The sequence below is a fragment of the Myotis daubentonii genome, chromosome 6 (assembly GCF_963259705.1).
Source record: "Myotis daubentonii chromosome 6, mMyoDau2.1, whole genome shotgun sequence".
In the NCBI taxonomy this organism is placed as follows: domain Eukaryota; kingdom Metazoa; phylum Chordata; class Mammalia; order Chiroptera; family Vespertilionidae; genus Myotis; species Myotis daubentonii.
Window position 1 is genome coordinate 96,491,884 of NC_081845.1, and position 26,580 is coordinate 96,518,463.

Consider the following 26,580-nt stretch of genomic DNA (forward strand, 5'->3'; position numbering starts at 1 on the left):
ACTGGGATGGAACCCTACTCTAGGAGGGTTGAGCAGCAAGCTTTGATAGTGGGTCATACGTGCATTGCTCATCCATCTATCAGGAGGCTGTTTTAGGACCCCCTCAATGGTATGCGGTGTCATAATCCAGATTCCCTGTCCCAGGGTCAAATTTGTCCGCATCCTTGACTAAGAGTGTGGTTGCCGCAATGATTCTTAGGCACGGCAGCCAGCCGGTGGCTACTGGATCTAGCTTTTTAGATAAGTACGCTACTGGGCGGCTCCAGGGGCCGAAAGCCTGAGTTAAGACCCCTTTTGCTATTCCCTTGCATTCGTATACAAAGAGGTGAAAGGGCTTTGTAATGTCTGGCAGCCCCAGGGCTGGAGCAGCTGAAAGGGCTTTCTTAATCTGATTAAAGGCAGTTTCTTCTGTTTCAGTCCATTCAAATGCCTTCCCCTCCTGAGTAGCTTCATATAGGGGCCTGGCGATCTCAGCAGAACTTGGTATCCAGAGGCAGCAGTAGCCAGCCAATCCTAGGAATTCCCTTACTTCCTTCCGGGAGGTGGGGATAGGGATTTTCAGGACTGTCTCCTTTCTAGCGTCAGACTACCGCTGCTGTCTGCCCTCCAGGATGTATCCCAGGTAACTCACCCTCTCTCTGCATATTTGAGCTTTCTTCGCGGAGGCCAGGTACCCTAAAGTCCCCAAGGTGGCCAACAGATCTCTGGTTCCCTGCTCACAGTCCTTGGCAGTGTCAGCAGCAATCAAGATGTCATCTACATACTGGAGGAGGGTGAGACTGGGGTGCTCTCTCCTGTACTCACTGAGGTCCTCGTGTAGTGCCTCGTCGAAGATGGTAGGCGAATTCTTGAACCCTTGGGGCAATCACGTCCAGGTTAATTGTCCACTGTAGCCTTCCTCTGGGTTGTGCCATTGGAAGGCAAACGGGTTGGCTTTGAGCACTAGCAGCAGGCTGAAAAAAGGCATCCTTCAAGTCTAATACAGTATACCAGACTCTAGAGGGTGCCAAAGAGCTTAGGAGAGTATATGGGTTAGGATTGGTTGGGTGTATATCCATGACTCTTTTATTTACTTCCCGGAGGTCCTGGACTGGTCGATAGTCATTTATGTGGGGCTTTCTGACTGGCAGGAGGGGGGTGTTCCAGGCAGATTGTCATGGAAACAGTACCCCTAGGCTTCGCAGTCTCGGGATGTGAGGCTGTATTCCCTTCCAGGCCTCCTGGGACATAGGGTACTGTTTGACTCTTATCGGGCCTTCTCCTGGTTTTAGCTCTACCAGGGTTGGGGCCCTGTGAGCAGCCAGTACTACTCCCCTCGTCTCTGCACAGGCTGTGGGGAATTCTTGTAGCCATCTGTCCATATTGTTCTCTACTGGGGGCACCCCCTGGTTGAGGCAATATTCATCCTCCAGTCTCAGAGTCAGAACCTGGATGGGGTGGCCTTTACCATCGGTGACCTGGGGTCCCCCTTGTTTGAAAGTTATTTGGGCTCCAATCTTGGTTAGCAAGTCCCGTCCTAATAGGGGGTAGGGGCATTCTGGTATTACCATGAAGGAATGGGATACGCGGCCCGTTCCTAGATCTACTGTTCTTCGGGTAGTCCATGAATACTGGCTCATGCCGGTTGCTCCTTGCACCCAGGACTTTTTGTTGGCTAGCTTCCCTTGAGGTGTGTGGAGGACCAAATGTTGTGCTCCATTGTCAACAAGGAAGTCAACAGGGGTCCCCTCCACTCTAAGAGTTACCCTGGGCTCGGGGAGGGGGTCCGAACCCCAACTCCCCTAATCACTCAGTCCTTCCAGCTCCAAGACCTCCACCTGGTCCTTCTTGTTTTCCTTTTTACCAGCCTTCTTTGGGCATTCTCGGACCCAGTGTCCTGTCTCTTTGCAATAAGCACACTGGTTCCATTGCAGCTTCTTTTTCCGGCCCAAGGCGGCCCCCTTACCTCCTTCTTGATCATCGGCAAGCTGGCGAAAGCGGGGGGTCTGCTCCTCAGGGGACTCTGTGGTGGTGGCTAGCAGAATCTTGGCCAGGTTTCAGATCTGCTTGTCATTGGCAACCACCATGGCGTGGGCCTGCCTATCCTCAGGGGACTCCCGGTTATTATACACATTCTCGGCTACTTCCAGCAAGTCCCGAAGACTCTTTTCCCCTAATCTATCTATTTTCTGCAGTTTCTTTCTGATGTCTGCAGCTGACTGGTTTATAAAACTCATGACTACAGCCGCCTTATTCTCAGGGGCTTCTGGATCCATGGGGGTATAAGTGCAGTATGCCTCCATGATCCGTTCTAAAAAGGCAGCTAGAGACTTGTCCCTTTCCTGCTGTACGTTCCCTACCTTGGTCAAATTGGTAGGCTTTCTAGCAGTCATGCGGAGACCCCCCCATTAGAGTCTGGCGGTAGACTCGAAGCCTCCCCTTACCTTCTGCCGTGTTGAAGTCACAGTCAAGCCTAGTTAAGGGAAAAGAGACATCTGGGACTGGTTGGTGGTTGGGTTCCCGTCCATGCCGGGAACCACCTTCTGGGCCTCATTGAGGATTCGTTCTCTCTCCTCCGTTGTGAACAGGACCTGCAAGAGCTGCTGGCAATCATCCCATGTGGGCTCGTGGGTGAAAAGAACAGAGTCTAACAAGTCAATAAGCCCCGCTGGCTTCTCGGAGAACTTAGGGTTCTGTGCCTTCCAGTTGTAATGGTCACTAGTGGCGAAAGGCCAGTAGTGATGGGGCTGATTGCCATTCACATCAGGGGGGGGGCAGCAGCTCGTAAGGGCAAGGTCTTGATAGTGGAGTCAGGGGCTGTGACAGACAGCTCCCACTGAGCTTTTTGCCTGGTGAGAGGCGGGCCTCCTACCAGAACCATGGCTGCTCCCGGAACTCCACCCCCAGCCGCTCCCGGAACTGCATCAGCTTCCCACAGCGGGGCAGGATTGAATCTCTCCGGCATCCTGGGGAGTTGATATGTGAGAGGAAAAATTAACTCTTCTCCAGTTCCCTCCTGCAAAACCGGGTTGAGGGGAGCCAGAGCTGACAGCGGGGTGGCTTCCTTCTCCTCCTTCTTTTCTGCTTCCTACAAGGTAAGAATGGGCTCCGGCTCCGGAGGGCGAGGAGCCAGGAAAGGCTTGAGCCAAGAGGGAGGGTCCTCCATGAGGTCCTGCCAAGTAATAATGTGAGGGAGTTGATCAGTATGGCCCCCCTTTGGCTGAGAAATGATTTCTCTGCCCCGGCGAATGGTGGGGAGGTCGAGAGTCCCCTCCGGCAGCCACCTGGCATTGAGAGCTGGCCACTCGCTGGAGCAGAAAGTTTGCCATCGGCCCTTCCTCACTTCTACACTAAGGTTGTTAGCCCTTTCCTTAACCTCTTTAAAATGATCAACCATAATGCTTAAAGGAGTAGTCTGAGTCTGTCCCATAACGTCCGTCCAGTGAGTCCACAAAAGTAGACAGAAAGACACAGAAATCAAACAAACAAAGACACCCAAGAACAGCCTTCCGACCCCGCAGAAGCAAAACTGAAAACTGGACGATGGCTGTGCGCCAACCAGCAGACCAGCAGGAGCGACCCGCCTCATCCCAGAGTTTTGAGGGGAACCCACTCCCCTCATCAGGGGTTTTTACGCCCCTCCAGATGGAGGATAAGAGCATCCTCCGACTCCCCCTGCCCGAGGTCCTCCAAGTGCGTCCACCTAGACCGTATAGGGCACTTAAGATTTCAGAAGCGAGTTCGCAAAGAACAGAACAGACAACACAGACACTTACTGCAGTCAGACTCTCTCCAGATCGAGGTCCCTCGTGGGTTTTGGGGATCCCGGATGAGCCCCCAAATGTTATGCCCAGAGTTCGGGGTCCCCAATAATCAACCACCAGGGAGCCTTTTCCAATGCAAAAGCAAAGAGTCTTTATTCAAACCTGGGTTTGGCTCCCAGCCTCTTTCCGACACGGCGGTGAAACGAGAGAGAGAGAGCCCCGGGAGAACAAAGGTTATATAGGGCTGGTCATTTGGGTGGGCTTAGGTAAGTGATGTGAGTTACAGAGATTGGTCACTCCGGTCAGTGTTTTTCAGCAGGGTCTTATAGCACAAAGGTCAGAAAGTGACCAACACATTCTGAGGCTTGAGCCGTCCCCCACTATAGCCTTATTAGGACCTTACCTGCATTCCTGGAGCTTCACTGGTCCACTCAGGTGCTGGTTGGGGGAGTTAGGACAGTACTGGTATTCTTGTGGTCACTCTCAGAAAAGGGAGGGGGCTTAGGCTGAGGGCCCAGCCATACAAGACAAGATGGAGGAGAGTTCTTTGTCCTTTCAATAGCAAAGGTGGAGATTTATTGAAGAACAAGTAGACTCCCACGTGGGGAGGGGGAAAGAGTCCCACTGAGTTCCTTTTCCCTGAAACCTTATAAAGGCTGCAGATCCCAGTGCCTTGATACCCCTCTGCTTGGTCACTATTTCCTATCTGCCTCTGTTTGTTTGAACTGACTGACTGTGTGGCTCCTGGGCAGTTTATCTGCCTCTGTTTTGGGACTTCCCAGAGAGGAAGTAAAACTCAGACTGCAATAAGAGTCCAAGTTTAGGGGCAGAAGAGCTCAGTAACTTCGGAGCTCAAAGGTTGAACCTCACATGGGACATGTGAGGCTTTTCCTCCCCTCCTTTCTTATTGCTTTCCTATTCCCTTTGGGTCATCTTCTCCTTCTGAATGAAGGGCTTCCTTCCCTTTATTTTGTAAATATAGACCTTCTGCTGTTCCCAGCTCCCTCATTCTATGCAAATGTACCTGTTGCAACTTTTCAGCTCCCCTATGCTAAGGAAATCTGCCTTCTGTGCTCTGCAGCCAGTGTTTCTTCCCGGGTCCTCTTAATTTCTAAAATTTCCTAAAACCTGTCTTTTTCACCCCCCAAAATTCCTGTTTCATTAATTTGCAATTATGCAGTACATAGATAAGTGAGATAGGTGTCCCAGGAAGAAAGGGCATTAGTTCAAGGAATCCCTTGAGATAAACTTTAACTGTGCAGGTATCCAGACATTTAAAGTAGTTGCCAGCAAAAAGACTCCTTTGAGCTGGCAGGACCAAGAGTTGGCCTTTTCCTCTAACCTTATATTAGTATAATTACGGCTGCTGGAGGCATTATGCCACACAAATAGTTACAGTTGCAATTCACAGGAAATTTATTCTCCTTTTAACATTGCAGTGGGCACAAAGCTTATCAGCATACAGCACACTGTTATTCACAAAATTCCTGGCTCTGTGGGTACAAGCTTGGGGGGACCCCAAAATGTGGCTTTCCTCTCGCGGCAATTTCTGCTGCGTATTACTACAACAGTAGGAAATTAAGAAGTAGAAAATATAAGAAGTTAAAATGTAGAATGAGAGGTAATTCGAATTCTACTGGGAATACTGATGTAGAATGACACAGTTTTCCATTCCACATTTAGCATAGCCTTGACTCTGTCCCATTAAAGATCTCTGCAAGTTCCCTTTCCTAGTTCAGTTCTCTATGGTTAAACTAAATTAATCAAGCATTTACTGGCCATTATTGTGTGGCTGCACCTGACCTTTTAAGGAAGAAAATTTCTGGAGACTCAACCGTATCTTCTAACTTTGAGTGAAACTTTCTGAGCACAGAAAGTGCATCGATATATATAAATGGCTAAGTGACCAGATGACCAGATGACCGGCTGACTGGATTGTAGCTATGACACGCACTGACCATCAGGGGGCAGACGCTCAATGCAGGAGCTGCCCAGAGAAAGCAACTTTGCAGAGTGCCCTCTTGCACTCTGGGACCTCTCGGGGGATGTTGGATGGACTGTCAGTTTCGGCCCGATCCGCACAGGCCAGGCTGTGGGACCCCACTGGTGTATGAATCCGTGCACTGGGCCTCTAGTGTTTCGATAAGTTCCCCATAGCAATTAGTGTAATGTTGTGAAAGTAGTTGATGTTCAAACACATGATTCTCTTGTTTTGAGAAGGAAAATAGGGGGGCAACTTTGGGGGCTTACAGCCTAGTTCAGTATCTAGTTAAAGAGTAATTTTACTTCCCCATTTTGACTGACTTTGGATCAAAGTCCCTGAACTAGCAGTGCTGGGTAATAAAGGACCTTTCCTGATCACTCTGCTGATGGTTGTAGTTCTCTTGGGCCATTTGCCACAACAGTCTGACCAAAGACACAATTCTCAATCCAACGCATATGGGAGCAGAAAACTACAAGGGGCTCTTCTGGGGTGAAAGAAGACTGAGGATGAAAACTGAGTCTAACTGCATGTATACATTTCTTTTTGTTTTTCAGAAACTTGCACAAAGAACAATCAAATTATCATTATTGTCCTTGTAATCATCTTGATTGTCCTTGTCATCATCGTAATAATTTTATTATGTATATATTCACGTCCCAATAAAAAAGGTAAGATGTGAAAAATGGAAGGCAATAAATTATGCCAAAGCCAATAGAATGAGTGGGACAGTGACAACGGGATGTTAGGTGTTTAGGAAAAATAATGAAGATCAAAATAATAATAGAAGGTTTTTCTTCTATAGCATATTCCAAGTAAATAAACACTAAGTCTATACATAACCATGTTTTGAAGTTAAAAGAATATTTTTGTTGTAAAATGGTTACTACTAAAAAATAGAAACCAGGAAGCTGCAAGAATTTTATGCAAATTTTATCTTAAAGTCAAATTTCCACCTGGTCCTCAATGATCTCAGCCTCTAAAGCTGAGTAACTGGATTCTTATCTGAAGTTTGAAGGGATGGCACTTAAATTACAAAAGACTTTGATGTCGGTCTCACTAGCAGAATCCCTCCCTTACTATCCTTGACAAAGCAAGTTGCCATTTTGAGGAGAACCCCATGGCAAGGATCCCATGGCAGCCTCAGTCCAACAGCCAGCTGGGAATTGAGGCCTCAATCAAATGGCCATCCTGTTGGAATTCTGCCTGTGGCCATATCAGTGAGCTTGGAAACAGATCTTTCCCTAACCAAATCCCAGTGGTGGGGAGCACCTGATTGCAGCCTCCTGAAAAACCCTGAGGTACAGGACACAGTAAAGTGATACCATATTCCTCACCCACAGAAACCATTGGATAATAAGGGTGTGTTCTTTTAGGCTGCTGAATATGTGTCACTTGTTATTTAGAAATAGAACTAATACAAGCTTTATTAATAATTATCCTTGGAAAACAGGCATAATCGTGGAATAGATCAAGCAGAATAAGACATAGAAACATCCTAAATAAAATTATGCAGTGAAACTAATGATGTTTTTTAAATGAAAATATTTGTCTGTTAAGTTTAATTCACCTACTCTTTTAGAATATGTTTTATTGGTCTTTTTAAGTTTTAAAGTTTGCAGTTGACTCTCAAAATAACGACAGTATTATTCAGTCTGCAACAAAGTTAAACAGACAAATTATTTATTTTCTTAATTTCATTTTTCAATTACAGTTTGTATTTAACATTGTTTTGTGTAAATTTCAGGTGTACCATATAGTAGTTAGAAAATCGTCTACTTTGCAAAGTGTTCCCCACGATATTTCAAGTTCCCACCTGGAACCGCAGTTATTACAGTACTGTCCACTATGTGTTTAACATCCCAGGGACTGTTTTGGAGCTACCAATTTGACCTTCTAAAGCCCGTCACTTTCATCACCTAACCCCAAACTCCTAACCCCTCTGGCATCCATTAATCGGTTCTCTGTGTCTGTAAATCTGTTTGCATTTTGTTTGTTCATTTTGTTCTTTAGATTCCACATATAAGTGAAATCATAGGGTATTTGTCTTTCTCTGACTTATTCCACTTAGCATAACACCCTCTAAATCCATCCACGCTCTTGCAAAATGTAAAATGTTATTCTATTTTATGACCAAGTAATATTCCATTATATATATGTATCACAGTTTCAGAGAGGAAGAGAGAGGGAGAGGGAGAGAGAAAGAAACATCAGTAATGAGAGAGAATCATTGATTGGCTGCCTCCTGCATGCCCCGCACTGTGGATCAAGCTCACAACCCAGGCATGTGCCCTGATCATAAATCAAACCGTGGCCTCTTGGTTCATAGGTCGACGCTCAACCATTGAGCCACTTGGGCCATGCTCTACCACAGCTTTTTTATCCACTCATCTATTGAGGGGCACTTGGGCTGCCTCAATATATTGGCAATTGTAAATAATGCTGCAATGAACATAGGGGTGCATACATTCTTTCAAATTAGTGGTTTGGGCTTCTTCAGATATATATCCAGGAGAGGAATCTCGGGTTTTAGGTAGTTCCATTTTTAATTTTTGAGGACTCTCCATACTATTGATTATAATTCCTGCACTAGTCTGCATTCCCACCAACAGTGTTCAAGGTTCCTTTTTCTCCATGTCCTTGCAAACACTTGTTGTTTGTTGATTTATTGATGATAACCTGACAGGTGTGAGGTGGTATCTCATTATGCTTTTAATTTGCATTTCTCTGAGATTAGTGACATTGAGCATCTTTTCATATGTTTATTGGCCAGCTGTATGTCCTCTTTGGAGAAGTGTCTATTCAGGCCTTATGCCCACCTTTTAATTGGGCCATTTGATTTTTTTGGTGTTGAGTTATATGAATACTTTATAAACTTTGAATATTAATCCCTTACGGATGTATCCTTAGTGAATATCTTCCGCCATTCAGTAAGTTGTCTTTTCATTTTGTTGATGGTTTCTATTGCTGTACCAAACCTTTTTAGTTTGATGTAGTCCCATTTGATTATTATTTCTTTTGGTACCACATGGCCCAGCAATCCCACATGTGGTCATTTGTCTGAAAAAGAAAAACAAACACTATATTCACTGCAGCACGATTTATAAAAGTAGCCAAAACCGGTTTGGCTCAGTGGATAGAGCATTGGTCTGCGGACTGAAGGGTCCCAGGTTCAATTCCAGTCAAGGGCATGTACCTTGGTTGTGGGCACATCCCTAGTAGGGGGTGTGCAGGAGGCAGCTGATCAATGTTTCTAGCTCTCTATCTCTTGTTGGGGTCCAGCCCCAGCAGGTCCAGGGGTTCCCAAAGGTGTGGACAGAGTCATCGAGGAAGGAATGACATGGAGACAGCATTCAGGTGATCATCATGGCCAGCTTCCTCCTAGCCAGGTTCCTCTCTTTATTGTCCTCTTACATTTGTATTTATCCTATTTGATCTTAATCCCATCCATTCCATTCCAAAGGTTAGGGCGTTTCTTATCTCCATTCCAAGGTTACTCTATTGTTCTATTAAGCTACAAGGAAGTAACTGAAGGAGGTTATTCTAAGTAAAGATTATGTAGTTTAAGCGTGATTGTTCATAGTTAAAGTGATTAACTACCGCTCTGGCACTTAGTTAAGGGGTTTACTGATAAAAAATCCTCACCTGGGGAAACAACCTTTCTTGGAGAGGTGACCTTGGTTAAAACACATAGCACTTAAGAAGGGGAGCAAACATATTAAGAACAGTGTGCCATATACGCCAGGGCCCTTGAAACATCCCTGCAGCGACTGCGTCAAGCAGCCAGGGTGGATTGGCTTCCATCAATCTCTCTCCCTTCCTCTCTGTAAAAAATCAATAAAATATATATATAAATATATATATAAAAGTAGCCAAAACAGGGAAGCAACCTAAATGTTCATCAACAGATAATTGGATAAAGATGTGATATCTATACTAATAATAGCCTAGGTGGTCATCAAGCCCTCAGTTGTCACAAGATGGCCATAACAAGATGGCTGCATGCGCGGCAGAGGCAGGGCCCAGCAGCCGCTCTGCACAGTGAGGCCTGGAGGTCCCGCAGCTCCTGGTGGTGTGGAGGAGGCCGGTCCCTGAGTCTCTGCCACCTCGCACAGAGGAAGTGGACCCTGGCAGAGGAGGCGGGTCGTGGTAGGGGAGGGAAGTTGTGGGTGATCAGGCCAGCAGGGAAGCAGCTAGGGGGCAATCAGGCTGGCAGGGAGAAGCAGTTAGGGGCAATCAGGCAGGCGGGCAGGAGGGCAGTTATGAGCCAGCAGTCCTGGATTGTGAGAGTTATGTCTGACTGCTGGCCTGGGTCCCAGATTGGAGAGGGTACAGGCCAGGCTGAGGGACACACCCCCCCCCAATTTCGTGCACTGGGCCTCTAATATATAATATATACATATATATAATTACTTAGCTATAAAATAAATAAATCTTACCATTTGCAATACCATAGATGGATCTAGAATGTATTATGCTAAATGAAGTAAGTCAGAGAAAGACAAAACTCATAGATTTTACTTCTATATGGACTCTAAAAACAAAATATCCAAAAACCCAAAACAGACACAAACTCATATAGAGAACAAATTGATGATTGCCAGATAGGAGGAGCGTTGGAGAGCTGGGTGAAAAAATGGAGGGATTACAAAGCACAATTTGGGAGTTACAAAATAGTCATGGAGAATACTGTGGTTACCATGTATGCTGTCAGGTGGGTACTAGACTGATCAAGGAGTAAGTTAGTTAGATGTCTAGTCACCATGCTGTACAGCGGAAACTAATAGAATATTGTATGTCGATTATATTTGAAATATTTTAATTAAATAAATAAACAAATATAGCCAATGACCATACTAAAGCTAACCAACTGAACAATGAGAAAATAAATACTGTCAAAAGGGTTTTATAAATTAACCAACAAAACTAATATTCCCAAATGTTACAATATCTCAACAAATTAACTCCATGTCCCCCTTTTAATTTATTGTAGAATATGTCAGCACAATAATGAGCTCTGAGCCAGTATGTGCATGTTTGTGTATGGGGGCAGGGGGGCAGGGGCGTCTGTGAATGAGTGTGTTCATCTGAAACCTGGTGAAATTATGATTAAATATGAATTCATTAGTAAATTTGAATTCTCTTTGTGATTCTTTCCCATGCACCTGACACTGATCTCTTTTTTTATTTCAGAGGCTTGGAGCAAATTAGGTAAAATTTTTGATATTCCTTTACTCTTTTTTTTTTAATGATGGCATTTTTTTTTTCTTTATTGATTAAGGTATTACATATGTGTCCTTATCCCCCCATTGCGACTCCACCTCCCCACTCATGCCCTCACCACCCTGGTTTCTGTGTCCATTGGTTAGGTTTAAATGCATGCATATAAGTCCTTTGGTTGATCTCTCCCCTTACTCCCACCCTCCCCTACCTTCCCTCTGAAGTATAATGGTCTGATTGATGCTTCTCTGTCTCTGGATCTACTTTTGTTTATCAGTTTATGTTGTTCATTATATTTCACAAATGAGTGAGATCATTTGACCCAGTGACCCCACTTCTAGGAATATATTCCAAGAAACTAAAAACACCAATCAGAAAGGATATATGCACCCCCATGTTCATAGCAGCAAAAATTTACCATAGATAAGATTTGGAAACAGCCTAAGTGCCCATCGGCAGATGAGTGGATTAAAGAGCTGGGGTAAAAAAAGGAATCCCTTTACTCTTGGTCTCCTTCACAACATCTGCTTTCTCTCCCCCTCTGACATTTCCTGCCTTTTTACCTGTGCCTTCCATTGGCTTTTCCTTCTGATGTCTGTTCTTCCCACCCTGATTTGGGGGACTGGACTTTTCCTATTTTGAATTCTGGCCCTTTCAGTTTCCCTACCTTCCATCCCTTCCTGTTCCTCCTTTTTTCATTTTACACAAATTATTTCCCTGTAAACATTGGCTGCTGCTGTCTTGCCGAGAATTGCCAGTTTCATTAAGAAGTTGGTGAGATGAAGGGTGGTGACCTCATAGACACATGGCTCCTATTACATTTATTTCTGGAAAACATCCAAACTTAGTACCTCTGTCAGGTGTTCCAAGGTAGAGGGCCCTTTTTAATGCAGCTGATACTTCTCCAAATCCTTAAGAGGCCACAGAAGATTCCAAACTTGCAGAGTCAAGTTTCTCAGCCTATTGTCTTTTCGAAGCCTCTGTTGTAATTAAAACTAGAGACAAAGTGCATGAATTCATGCATCAGTGGGGTCCCTTGGCCTGGCCTGCGGGATCATGCTGAAACTGGCTCTCTGAAGGGTCCCAGATTGCGAGAGTGAGCAAGCCCAGCCGAGGGACCCCACCAGTGCATGATTGTGGCCCAGGAGGGACTCGGGAGGTTGGCTAGCGGGGGACAGACTGCAGGAGGGCACCAGGGTGGGTCTGGCCCATTTCGCTCAGTCCTGATAGGCCAGACCCCAGCAGCATGCTAACCTACCAGTTGGAGCATCTACCCCCTGGTGGTCAGTGCATGTCATAGTGACTGGTTGACCAGTTGACTGTATGTCCCCTGGTGGTTGGTGCACGTCATAGCAAGCAGTTGAGCAGCCTTAGCATATCATTAGCATATTATGCTTTGATTGGTTTAATGGCCGATGGGACCACATGACACAGCATATTAGACTTTTATTATATAGGATGTTATTCATCAGACAAATGTGAATTGCCCTTGAATATATAAACCAGGTGTTCCAAGGTTATCTATTCATATATAAATATTTTACAGAGATTTTCCTGACATTTGAAAATATTCAACCATGCCATTTTTTTATTCTTTTGCATTTACATTGACTCAGTTATCAAATGACAAACTGCACTTTTTAAAAACCATTTGCAGCCCTAGCTGGGTAGCTCAGTAGCTACAGTGCCTTCCTCATGCACCCAGGTTGCCGGTTTGATTCCTGGTCAGGGCACATATTAAGCATCAGCTAAAGCTTAATATCCCTCTTTTATAATGAAAATTTCAATCATATTTTTGCTTCCTTGGGAATGGTCTCTAAGAATATATTTTTTTTACCACAACTTTTCTATCCACTCATCTGCTGATGGGCAGATGAGCTGTTTCCAGAAATTGGCTCTTATAAATAACTAGAGGCCCAGTGCACAAAAATTTGTGCACTCGGGGCGGGAGAGGGGGTCCCTCAGCCCGGCCTGTACCCTCTAGCAGTCTGGGACCCCTCGGGAGATAACGCCCTGCTGGCTTAGGCCTGCTCCCGGGTGGCAGAGGGCAGGCCCAATCCCTAGGTGCAGCCCCTGATCGGGCTCAGAGCAGGGACGATTGGGGAGTTGCGGCGCCACCCTCTGTCATGCACAGAGGAGGGCCCATCAGCGGGTTGAGGAGCTCCCCCCTGTCACTCACAGAGCAGGGCCGATAAGGGAGTTGGGTCATCGCTCCCTGTCACCCACAGAGCAGGGCCGATCCGGGGGTTGGGGTGCTGCCACTGTCACACTCAGGGCAGGGCTGATGGGGAGGTTATGGCTCTACCCCATAACACACAGAGCAGGGCCCGTGGGGTGGGGGTTGGGGCACCGCCCTCTATCACCCACAGAGCAGGGCCGATCAGGGGGTTGGGGTGCTGCCGCTCTCACACTCAGGGCAGGGCCGATGGGGAGGTTATGGCTCTACCCCGTCACACACAGAGCAGGGCCAATCAGGGGTTGGGGCGCCACATCCTGTCACACACAGAGCCACAGGGCTGATCAGGGTGTTGGGGTGCCTTCCCCTGTCACAAACAGAGCAGGGCAGATAGGGAGGTTGTGGCCCCACCCCCTGTCACACACAGAGCCGCAGGGCGATCAGGGGGTTTGGGCGCTGCCCCCTGTCACACTGATCCTGGTGCCGGGAGGCCTCTCGGCTCCGCTGATCCCGGTGCTGGGAGGCATATTACCCTTTTACTATATAGGATAGAGGCCTGGTGCATGGGTCGGGGTCAGCTGGTTTGCCCTGAAGGGTGTCCTGGATCAGGGTGGGAGTCCCGACTGGGGTGCCTGGCCAGCCTGTGTGAGGGGATGATGGCTGTTTGCAGCTGGTCACACACCTTTCAGGGTGGGGGTCCCCACTGGGGTGCCTGGCCAGTCTGGGTGAGGGGGTGAGGGCTGTTTTCAGGCTGGTGGGTGACTGAAGCTCCCAACCGCTCCTTTTTTTCATTTTCTTTTTATTCTGGGCCAGCTTTAGCTTTGAGTCTTGGCTCCAGCTCTTAGGCCTCCGCTACTGAAAGCAGGTTTCTGGCCTTTGTTTACCTTCTGTATTTGAAACAATGTTGCGATCCTGCTGGTTGTAGCCCGACGGACTAAAGCAGGTTTCTGGGGTTTTGTTTAGCTTCTATATTTGTAACATAGTTGCTTAGAGTTGCAGCTCAGAGGCCTGCAGCGGCAGGCGGGGAACGTCGGAGTCCTCCATCACTGAAGCAAGAAAGCCTCATGTTCACTTTAAGCTGCCTGGCTGCCGGCCACCATCTTGGCTGGCAGTTAATTTGCATATTTCCCTGATTAGCCAATGGGAAGGGTAGCGGTCGTATGCTAATTACCATGTTTCTCTTTTATTAGATAGGATGCTGCTATGAACATAAGGGGACATGTATTCTTTCTGATTGGTGCTTCTGGATTCTTAGGATATATGCCTAGGAGTGGAATTACACAATTGAATACTATGGGGCTATAAAAAGAATGAACTCTTACCCTTTGTGACAGCATGGAGGGACCTGGAGAGTATAATGCTAATAGAAATAAGCCAATAACAGAAAAACAAATACCATATGATCTCATTAATATGTGGAGTCTAATGAACAAAATAAACTGATGAACAAAATGGAACCAGAAGCATGGATTCATAGCACAGTTAGGCCAGTGCCTGAGGGTGGGGGTTGGGTATGACAGGATAAAGAATGTGAAAGGATTAGCTAAAGAGCTTATATTCATACCCCATGGGCACAAACCATGGTTTGGTACAGGCCAAGAGGGTTAAGTGGGGGAAGGTTGAGGTGGGCAAAGAGGGGGAATGGAGACATCTGCAATAGTGTTAATATTAAATTTTTTAATTTAAAATGAATATATTTATTTAATGTACAGTGTAAGTTTCATATGACTATTCACTAGTGCAAAAGGTTCAGTTCTGGGAAAATGGGTGCCTTTCCTGTATGCTTCCTCGTACCTGTCTCATGTAGAAATTCATGTTTGCATTTCATTCTGAAACAGGTGATAGTCCACATACAGAGGAACAATTGGTACCGTGCCTCCCAGAAGGTCTGTCCTAGCTCCCTCATGGGTTTATTTCCTCATTTAGCACCTTTTGCACAAGGCATGAAGGAGGGAACATGTTGCCTCTGTGATGGGTGAGATGTCCTTTGGAAACTTAAGGTTGCAATTTTCACAAGCATGCAATTTTTAATTTGAATTCCAGAGTGAATTGCTTAAGGGGTAGCAACTTTGTTCAACTCGGGAGTGAACTGTGAAGAGGGTACCAATTCTATTCTCCTCCCTTCCCCATGTTATGTTTTCATTTGACATGAGTTGTTTATTTCTCCCTTTTGTTTTTCAGTGGAGAATGAGCTCAGAAAAGGCAAGTACTATTATCACTCAATTCTTTGAACTCCTGAGTTAAATGCTAAAAACTGCAAAGTGTTTACAAAAGCTAATTTTAAAATTTCTGTCTTTTGACAATTAAGTTATGTTGCAATTTCGTGTAACTCAAAGTTTTAAACCCGGTAGACTTGCAAAAAGATTTCTGTCCACACATTATAGTCATGCACTTTCTCAATGATTATAACAACTACTAAAAGGACTTTTCTAGGATTTATAGATTATCTTTCAATCGTACAAAATAGATTTCACTGAAAGATGCCTTGCTTAATTTAATATAATAGAAAATTTGGCAAAATTAAAATACCAATTTATATATACTATTGCTATGCAAATATTTAGAACAAAATTATTTTATTTCATTAAATAAGTGATGTGGTCGAATCCTTGAATGTCCCAAGTGCCTCAAGCCATCCATAAAGATAAATGTATGGGATACAATTATAGGTGTGCTCTCTCTACCACTTCAGCAACATTTTCCTTTTATTTAGTCTTTTGAGGAAATTCACTTATTTTTCTCTCTTTTCTAAGGACAAATAAGTGATAATTTTTCTCTTTCCATTTGTTCCCTGCTTACTCTTTATTCATATTCACTGTACCAGTTCACTTTGCAGTGGCAATTTTTAACGGATCTTAATTTTCTGTGTTCATTTCCCTTACATTTACAAAAGTTTTCCATTTTCTTTTTCAGAAGAACTTCAGCAACAACTTGGTAACTTTCCTCGGACTGGCATTCCATTAGAGATATATTTCTCTGAAAAGATTCTTTTCTTGTCCATATCTTAGTGTCTAAATCATTACCCACCACCATCTTTGCTCTTTTTTTTAATTTTTTCATGAATTATAAATTATCCTATCCATTTCTTTTTTTAGTTAAATCTTTATTGTTCAGATTATTACAGTTGTTCCTCTTTTTTCCCCCCCATAGCTCCCCAACACCCGGTTCCCACCCCACCCTCTGCCCTTACCCCTCCCCCCTCCACTGTTTTCATCCATAGGTGTATGATTTTTGTCCAGTCTCTTCCCGCACCACCCATACCCCTTTCCCTCCTGAGAATTGTCAGTCCACTCCCTTTCTATGCCTTTGATTCTATTATATTCACCAATTTATTCTGTTCATCAGATTATTTATTCACTTGAATTTTAGTTTCACTTGTTGATAGATGTGTATTTATTGTTCGTAATTTGTATCTTTACCTTCTTCTTCTTCTTCTTCTTCTTCTTCTTCTTCTTCTTCTTCTTCTTCTTCTTCTTCTTCTTCTTCTTCAAGAATACCTTTCAGCATTTCATATAATACTGGTTTGGTTGTGATGAACTCCTTTAGCCTTTTCTTATCTGTGAAGCTCTTTATCTGACCTTCAATTCTGAATGATAGCTTTGCTGGGTAAAGTAATCTTGGTTGTAGGTTCTTGCTATTCATCACTTTGAATATTTCTTGCCACTCCCTTCTGGCCTGCATAGTTTCTGTTGAGAAATCAGCTGACAGTTGTATGGGTACTCCCTTGTAGTTTTTTCTCCCTGACTTTTTTCTTTTGCTGCTTTTAAGATTCTCTCTTTGTCTTTTTCTCTTGGCATTTTAATTATGATGTGTCTTGGTGTTGTCCTCTTTGGATTTCTTTTGTTTGGGGTTCTCTGTGCTTCCTGGACTATTTCTTTCATGAGGTAGGGGAAGTTTTCTGTCATTATTTCATCAAATAAGTTTTCAATATCTTTCTCTCTCTCATCTTCTGGCACCCCCATAATTTGGATGTTGGTACACTTGAAGTTATACCAGAGGCTCCTTACACAATCTTCATATTTTTGGATTCGTTTTTCTTTTTGTTTTTCCGGTTGGGTGTTTTTTGCTTCTTCGTATTTCAAATCTTTGACTTGATTCTTGCAATCCTTTAGTCTGTTGTTGGAACTCTGTATAATATTCTTTATTTCAGTCAGTGTATGCTTAATTTCTAGTTGGTCTTTTTTCATAACCTCAAGGGTCTCACTAAGTTTACCGGTGGTTTCTAGAGAATTCTTGAAAAACCTTAAAAGTGTGGTTATGAACTCTATATCCAGTAGTTTGCTTTCCTCTATTTCTGTCATTTGTGTCCTGTTTCTTTGTCTCTGCATTTTTTATGCTTCCCTGTGTTGATAGAGTGGCTTTTTGTGCTAGGTGTCCTATAGGTCCCAGTGGCTCAGCCTCCCCAATTACCTGAGGTGGACACTCTTGGGGCACCCCTTTGTGGGCTTTGTGCACAGTCTTGTTTTAGTTAAGCCTTGATTATTGTAGGTAACACTGGGAGGGATTGACCTCCAGGCCAATTGGCTGTGAGAATCAGCTGTGTCTACGGTGGGAGAACTTCTGTGCTGGAGACACCCTTCTGGGGCAGGACTTGCTTCAGTGGGGCTTTGGTGCTAACTGAGTCTGCCCCCTGAGTGTGTCCCTTATGGATCTGAGGAGCTGTAATCTAGATGGTCCCACTTTGACCACTGGGTACACTGGCTCTTGGATCTCTAAGGAGGTGCTAATTTAGCCTTTGCCTGAGGCTACCCAGCAGGAGCTATGGAGAGATCTGCAGATTCCTCTTCTTTGTTTTGGGTTTGGAGGTGCCCAGATGAGGCTCAGCTGTGAAGCAATGCAAGCTGCTGTGGGGCCTTGGCCTTCTTTTGGAAGTTCTGGATTTCTCTGACCCAGCTGCAGTTTGTTAGGTAATTTTCAGATTGCAAAGGGCCAGGCCTTTCATATGCAAAAGCCTCTGCGCATAGCTTGGGTGGTTCTGGGTCTCAGGGAATCAACAGGGCGGAGCAAACAGCTATGGTTGATCCTCAGTCCTACCCTAAGGGGCCTGCGTCTCAGTGTCCCAGTAATTGGTAATCATTGCAAGCACCTCTGAGAGAAAGCCGCCCTCGAGTTCCACCTGCTGCCAGACAGCCCAGTTTCTTCCGGTATGAGTCTGGAACCCCAGAGACTTGCCAGGAACTGGAGTTCAGAGCAGTTGGGAGCTTGAGACTCCCTCCCAATTGAAAAAGACAACCATGTCCTCAGTTGCCAGCCCTTTCCACATGCGCCTCCATACCTCTGCACTTTACTTCCGCACCTCCTCTGAGTCTCGGTGTGCTTTTCTCTTTCCTTCTAGTTGTAGGATTTCCATTCTGCCAGCCTTCCTGTGGTTCTGGATGATGTCCATTCTGTCTTTTAGTGGTATTTTTGAAGTGGTTGTGCGAGGCAGCAATTTTCGGTGTTTACCTATGCCTCCATCTTGGTTTCTCCCTCCTCCATTTCGTTTTTTTCCTTCCTGGGGTTCTCCCATCTTCTGCCTCTACCCTTTCCATTCCCTTTCCTTCACTTGCTATCTCTACCTTGCAGATGCTTCCTATAACTGCATTTCAAGGCTGGTGAGCTGAAGATCAGGTGAAGGAGCATGTGCTTGCTTCCATTCGAGATATCTTCCAGAAAACTGCCATTTACTTAGGCTCTCCAGCAGGGCCTCTGGATAGGCGTGCCCATTGCTGTGACCACAATAATATGCTAATTGTTAAGGGAAGGAATAGGGCTTCAAAGTTTCTGATGTATGTTTTTCCGTCTATTGGACTTTTAAACACTCTGAACACACTGTTGGCAAGTTTACCTTGAGACTTGCTATTCTACTTCCCTTGACCATATTCTCATATGGTCCTACATATGTAAATATTTTTACCTGATTGTGCCTGTTATTTGCTCTTTCCAACCATAGTTGTTACTCCACTTTCATTTTTATTCAATTGTTTATTAATTCACCAAATTCCTCTTCCTTTGGGATCTTTATACATATGTTTTTCACTCAAGTAAATTCTCTAAAATCTAAGGTTAGTTTCTAAGATATTCCCACACCACTCTTTAGTACCCCACTCAGGAGTTATTTAAATCTTTCTGTCCCTGTATATCAGATGACATTTTTATACAATTGATTTTGGTAGAATGGACTTTCCTGAGTTGTTCTCTAATTACAGAAGGGACGTGACTGGCCATGTTGTAGAAACAGGCATTAACAGATGTGGGGCTTTAGTTGCCTCTCTTCGCAATGTTTATAAAACCTCTCTCCTACAAATGTGTTTAAATGTCGACTTCTTAGTTAGGTGACAGCACAGTTAAGGTCCAGTGAGAGGCAGAATCCCTGTCATAGAATCCCAGTCCTTTCTCTCTCCTGTATTCAGCTCCCATGTGAATTGATTAAGAAATGCTTCAGTCAGGAATGACCTAACATAGAAACACAAGTGCAGTACCATTAGAAATTAATCAATAGACTAAAGCTTTGTGAACACAGGCACCAGCACCCTGACCCTGTATTGTCTAGCACAGCTTTGTCTCACTGTCCCCTTCCCCAGGGTTTGTGGCCACTTTGCACAGTGTAGCTGCCACAGTGATGAAAGTGACCCATATATTTAAAGGTAGCCAATGACTAAAGTTAACAAACTGAGTAGCAGGAACATAAACTTTCAAAAATCAAGAGTATCTTAAAAATTAACTACCAATACGAATATTTTAAAATTTTGTTATTTCACGAAATTAACTCCATTTTCCTCCTGTTTATTTACTGGAGAATATCTCTCAACAGTAGTGAGCTCTGAGCCACTGTGTGTGTGTGGGTGGGTGGGTGGTGGCACAGTGTGTATATGTGTGTATACATTTATGTGTGCGGCCTTCGGTGTGCTTATTTCTTTACATATGTGTGTGTTCATCTGAAACCTGGTAAAGTTATTATTCAATATGAATGTATTAGTAAATGTTAATTCCCTTTGTGATCCTTTCCCACTCACCTGACATCGGTCTTTCCTCTTTCTTTCTGAGGAGGCTCAGAACCAACTTGGTAAGACTTCCGATATCCCTTTACTCTTGGTCTCCATCACAACATCTGCTTTCTCTCCCTCTCTGACATTTCCTGCCTTTTAATTCTGTGCCTTCCATTGGCCTTCCTTCTCCTGATGTCTGCTCTTCCTGCCCTTACTTAGGGGTCTGAACTTCTCCTGTTTTGAATTCTGGCCCTTTCAGTTTCCCTACCTTCCATCCCTTCCTGTTCCTCCTTTTCTCATTTTATACAAAACTAGAGGCCCGGTGCATGAAAATCGTGCACTCAGGGAAGTAAAGGTTCCTCACCCCGGCCTTCGCCCTAACCACAGTCGAGGACCACTCGGTGGATGTCCACCTGCCAGCTTAGGCCTGTTTTTCTAAGGGTGTAGGCCTAAACTAGTAGTGTGCCATCCCTCTCGCAGTTCAGGGCTCTCACATTTGGGGCTCTCGCAATCTGGAACCCCTCGCTACTTACTACTCCCCTGCAATGGAGGCAGGAGAGTGTCCCGCCACCACCACTGTGCTCACCAGCTGTGAGCTCAACTTTTGGCTGAGCAGCGCTCCCTTGTGGTAGCACACTGACCACCAGGGGGCAGCTCCTGCATTGAGCGTCCGCCTCCTGGTGGTCAATGTGTGTCATAGTGACTGGTTATTCTGCCATTTGGTCAATTTGCATATTAGGGTTTTATTATATAGGATTATTTCCCTGTAAACATTGGCTGTTTCTGTCTTGCCAAGCATTGCCAGTTTCATTAAGAGGTTCGTGAGATGAAGGATGTTAAGCTCATGGACACATGGCTCCTACTGTATTTATTTCTGGAAAGCATCCAAATTTAGTACCTCTGTCAGGTATTGCAATTTGGAGGGCCCATTATTATAAAGCTGATACTTCTCCAAATCCTTAAGAGACCACAGAAGATTCCAAACTTGCAGAGTTGAAGTTCTCTACCCATTGACTTTTCAAAGCCTCTGTTTTAATTAACTAGAGGCCCAGTGCATGATTAAATCATGAGCGTGTAGGGTCCCCTGGGCCTAGCCTGCCATCAGGGCCATGTCTGCTGCCACCAATGCCTTACATGCTCCATGGACAGTGCCAGTGCCCCACGATGCTCTGCCGATGCTTCTGGTGCCTGGTGGGTGGGGGGTGAGGGGGGGGGCTTGAGAGGTGCTTCATGCACCTCATGGTGACCGGTTGTTTGGTCATTTTGGTCATGACACCTCTTGGCCTTTTATTATTATATTTCATATCATTTATTAATCAAGTGTGAACTGGGGCATCACTCTTCCACTCCCCTTGAAAATATGACCCTGGCCCAGGTGTTCCAAGTTATCTAAATATTTTGCAAATTTTTTTGGCTTTAAATTTATCCAACCATGTCAATTTTGTTCTTTTGCATTTTTGTTGACACAGTTATCAAATTACAGACTGCATTTTAAGAATAATTACATATCTTAAGACATGTTGAAAAGCAATATAATTCTCATTGGGATTTTTTTATGTTAAGGGCACAAGACACAATGACCTTGGATTTTTAAGAGAACATAACAATCATTTATTGCTTAATATCCTCTTTTTCCAATGACAATTTCAATTATAGTTTTTATTTCCTTAAGAATAGTCTTTTCGTATATATCTCTTTAATGTACATAGGAGATGTTATATGATTAGTGCATCAGAAACAGTGTTGCCTTTACTCGTCATCACTGTTTAAGCACCTGTCTCATATATGAATACATGTTTGCTTTTTAATTTAAAAAAATATGAAGGCCCAATGAAAGAGAAAAGATTGCTGGTGTTCACCTCAGAACAGGTTCTGGACACCTCCTCTCAAAGTTTCATTTCTTAATTTATTTTTTTTAATTAAATCTTTATTGTTCAGATTATTACATTTGTTCCTCTTTTTTTTCCCCCCCATAACTCCCCTCCTCCCAGTTCCCGCCCCACCCTCCGCCCTCACTCCCCACCCACTGTCCTCATCCATAGGTGCACGATTTTTATCCAGTCTCTTCCCACATCTCCCACACCCCTTTCCCCCCCAAGAATAGTCAGTCCATTCCCTTTCTATGTCCCTGATTCTATTATAATCAACAGTTCATTCTGTTCATCAGATTATTTATTCACTTGATTCTTAGATTCACTTGTTGATAGATGCATATTTGTTGTTCATAATTTGTATCTTTACCTTTTTCTTCCTCTTCCTCTTCTTAAAGGATACCTTTCAGCATTTCATATAATCCTGGTTTGGTGGTGATGAACTCCTTTAGCTTTTCCTTATCTGTGAAGCTCTTTATCTGACCTTCAATTCTGAATGATAGCTTTGCTGGATAAAGTAATCTTGGTTGTAGGTTCTTGGTATTCATCACTTTGAATATTTCTTGCCACTCCCTTCTGGCCTGCAAAGTTTCTGTTGAGAAATCAGCTGACAGTCGTGTGGGTATTCCCTTGTAGGTAATTGAGTTTCTTTCTCTTGCTGTTTTTAAGATTCTCTCTTTATCTTTTGCTCTTGGCATTTTAATTATGATGTGTCTTGGTGTGGTCCTCTTTGGATTCCTTTTGTTTGGGGTTCTCCGCGCTTCTTGGACCTGTAAGTCCATTTCTTTCACCAGGTGGGGGAAGTTTTCTGTCATTATTTCTTCAAATAGGTTTTCAATATCTTGCTCTCTCTCATCTTCTGGCACCCCTATAATTCTGATGTTGGTGCGCTTGAAGCTGTCCCAGAGGTTCCTTACAGTATCCTCGCATTTTTGGATTCTTTTTTCATTTTGCTTTTCCGGTTGGATGTTTTTTGCTTCCTCACATTTCAAATCATTGACTTGATTCTTGTGCTCCTCTGGTCTGCTGTCGGGAGTCTGTATAATATTCGTTATTTCAGTCCGTGTATGCTTAATTTCTAGTTGGTTCCCCAATATAAGATCGAGGGTCTTATTAGTTTTCGTGTAGATCTCATTAAGTTTATCGGCGGCTTCTAAACAGTTCTTGAGAGACCTTAAAAGTGTGGTTCTGAACTCTATATCTTCCATTGACAATTTTGTCCTGTTTCTTTGTCTCCGCATTTTGTTATGCTTCCTTGGTGCACCCCCTAGTGGTCTTTGTTCGCAGTCGTATAGTTAAATCTTGATTGTTGTAGCTAATTCCAGGGAGGGTTTGACCTCCAGGCCAAGTGGCTATGAGAATCAGCTGTGTCAGCAGTGAGAGAACTTCTGTCCTCTAGGGAGGTGCTAATCTAGCCTTTGCCTGAGGCTATCAGGCAAATGCCTCTGTGCAGGGCTTGGGCGGGGCGGGTCGCACAGGATCAACAGGGTGGGCCGGAGAGAGCAGTTATGGCGGCTCTCAGTCCTGTCCCCAGGGGCTCTGCCTCTCTGAGTCCCAGCACCAGCTGCAAAGCTCGGAGAGAAAGCTGCACTCGCTCTGACGGAAGCCAGACAGTCCTGCTTCTCCCGTTTGAGTCTGGGTCCCTAAAGACTCGCCCGGATCTGGTGCTCAGAGTCTGCGACTCCCTCCCGATTGAAAACAACAACCGCGCCCTCCACCGCCAGCCCGCTCCGTGCACTCCGCACCTCAGAATTTGACTTCAGCACTGCGCCTCCTCTGAGTGTCCGTGTGCGTTTCTCTTTCCTCCTAGTTGTAGGACTTCCACTCAGCCAGTGTTCCTGTGGTTCTGGGTGATGTCCCTTCCGTTTTTTGGTTTCACTTTTGAAGTAGTTGTTCAAAGCAGCAAACTCCGGCGTTAACCTATGTTGCCATCTTGGTTCCGCTCTCATTTCTTAATTTAAAGAAATAAATTAAGGGGTGTATTTTCACAAGGGGTATATCTGTATAAATAAAAGGCTAATATGCAATTTGTCTCCTCTGGAGTTCAACTGATCAAGAGTTCAACCGCTCGCTATGATGTGCGCTGACCACCAGGGAGCGGCGTGGAACAAAGGAAAGCCCTCGTCTGCAGCCAGCAGCCAGCAGCCAGGGGAAGGAAGGCCTTGGCCAGCAGCCAGAAGGCCCTGATTGGCCCTGATCCCTAGCCAGGCCTAGGGACCCTACCTGTGCATGAATTTTGTGCACCGGGCCTCTAGTTTGTTTATCAAAAAAAATTATGTATTGGGAAATTTTCTACTTATATGTAAGTTAATGGGCCAAATGTTTATACCTTCTGCAGTAGATCATAAAATCAGAGAGTACAAGTTTTAAAGTTAATTTTGAAAGTCCTATCAACTGAAAACTAAATTAAATTTGATTGCAATTCAATTAAATATAAAGAATTAGAAATCATCAGACTTACAAAATGATTTTACCTTAAATGCTTTGTATTCACTATCTCAATGGTGGTTATATCTTCTAAAAATATTTTTTTAGGACTTCTATATATAATTAATTACCATTAATTATACCAGCAACATTTTCAATAAAGACATCTTGTTTAACAGGACATAGAAAGATTTTCACAATTAAAACTCAATTTCAATACACTATTATGAAAATAACAATTGTTACAACATTATTTTGTTAAATCCATATTTTGGTTTAAATATTCAATTACTTATATCCTTAAAAATTTCCAAAAGAAAAAACCTATGTAATTAAATCCTATTTATCTGTCTGTCACATTTTTAACATCTTTCTTTTATTCAGTCAATTATGAAAATTCATTCTTCCTTTCATTTTTCTAAGATAAAAATGTGCTTTTTTTATTACCTAGTTTTTGTTTTTGCTTGTTTGTTTTCCTGATTACATTCATCCTGCTAAATTTCTGTACACCAAAAAATGTTAACTGATTTTTGTTTTCTGTATTGATTTTCTCAACATTTACATGAGTGTTTTTTTCCATTTTACTTTTCAGACAAACTTCAGAAGGAACTTGGTAACTTTTTTCTGATATTCTTTTTATTGATGTATTCCTTAGAAAAATTATTCTCTTTTCCCCCTTTCCTTCCCTCTGATATATTCTTGGGCTTCTACCTTCTGAATATACACCATAATGTTATTATAAGATTGGTGATATGCTATTATAATTTGGTAATGCAGTTATTCCATTACATAGAAAGCTTCCTTTAACTTGGGTTCCCTCACCCCACCATGTGCTCTGAGATGGAGAGCTATTGTTTTATGTGTGATATCCCAGTTCTTAATGGAAGGGTTCAAACTCCAAAACTACTGAGTGAGATAGTACCTTCTATGCTGGCCTTCTTCACATTTGTCTAGACCAGTGGTTCTCAACCTTCTGGCCCTTTAAATACAGTTCCTCATGCCCTAGCCGGTTTGGCTCACTGGATAGAGCGTAGGCCTGGGGAATGAAGGGTCTCAGGTTCGATTCTGGTCAAGGGCATATACCTTGGTTGCGAGCACATCCCCAGTAGGGGCTGTGCAGGAAGCAGCTGATTGATGTTTCTAACTCTCTGTCCCTCTCCCTTCCTCTCTGTAAAAAATCAATAAAATATATTTAAAAAATAAAAATTAAAAGAAATAAATACACTTTATCATGTTGTGACCCAACCATAAAACTATTTTCCTTGCTACTTCATAACTGTAATGTTGCTACTGTTATGAATCGTAATGTAAATATCTGATATGCAGGATGGTCTTAGGCAACCCCTGTGAAAGGGTCGTTCGACCGCCAAAGGGGTCACGACACACAGGTTGAGAACCACTGGTCTAGACTCATGTCGGATTTAATCTTGAGACTTGCTTCTCTTGACCATATTCTCAAGTTACCCATGGTACATAAATATTTTTGCATGATTTGCCTGGTTATTTTTCTTAGTTATTACTCCTCTTAATTTTTATTTTTATTCACTTAATTATTAATTCAAAAATTATGTTTCCTTCAGGGTTTTTTATACATGTGTTTTTCACTCAATTTAACTTAACTGACAATTTATCTCTAAAGTGTAAAGCCATTTTCTAAGATATTCCTATCCCCTTACAAGAATTATTTAAATCCTCATGTATACGTACTTTGTAGGGACGTTTTTTAGATGGAACAAACGTTAGAGATTTCTTTCATTATTTTTGTAATGGGCATTACCTGGCCAATATGCAGACACAAACATTGTTGAATGTATAGCTTTAACTGCATCTTCTTAATGAAGTTGAGGAAACCTGTCTCATATTTGTGTGTTTGTATCTTTTATCTCAGCTTGGAGGAAGGCTCAATTTAAGTTGGGTGAGTAACGCTTCTTCTCAGAAAGCTCCATTCGTTTGTCACTCGGGTCCTGCCCTGATGGCAGTAGGAGAGGAGGCAGAAGTACAACCAAGTGTCTATAGTTGACAGAGCAGCATTTGAAAAATCTTCTTTTTAAATGTCAATAAATTCTCTCTGAACTGCAAACCACACGTTATTCTTCATGACCTTTCTCCTCTCCTCTTTCTTCCTTCCTGTCTTCATGCTATGCTCCCTCCTTCCACTCCTCCCTGTGGCTCCCACCTTTTGTTGCTTCTATGT

The 26,580-nt window shown here is 43.7% G+C and overlaps 1 protein-coding gene across 11 annotated transcripts in view; it reads left to right on the top strand.

The window, feature by feature from the left end:
• The window catches only part of LOC132237505 (butyrophilin subfamily 1 member A1-like), a 120,055-nt gene that overhangs the window by 91,437 nt on the left and 2,038 nt on the right, over positions 1-26,580 (top strand). For 10 of the 11 annotated variants that reach the window (XM_059702071.1, XM_059702060.1, XM_059702059.1 and 7 more), the window contains 2 exons: positions 24,979-24,999; positions 26,275-26,301. The exons of the other annotated variant lie outside the window; for it this stretch is intronic. In XM_059702071.1, the coding sequence (XP_059558054.1) occupies positions 24,979-24,999; positions 26,275-26,301 (48 nt within the window). The remainder of the gene's footprint in view (positions 1-24,978; positions 25,000-26,274; positions 26,302-26,580) is intronic. 11 annotated transcript variants of the gene reach the window in all.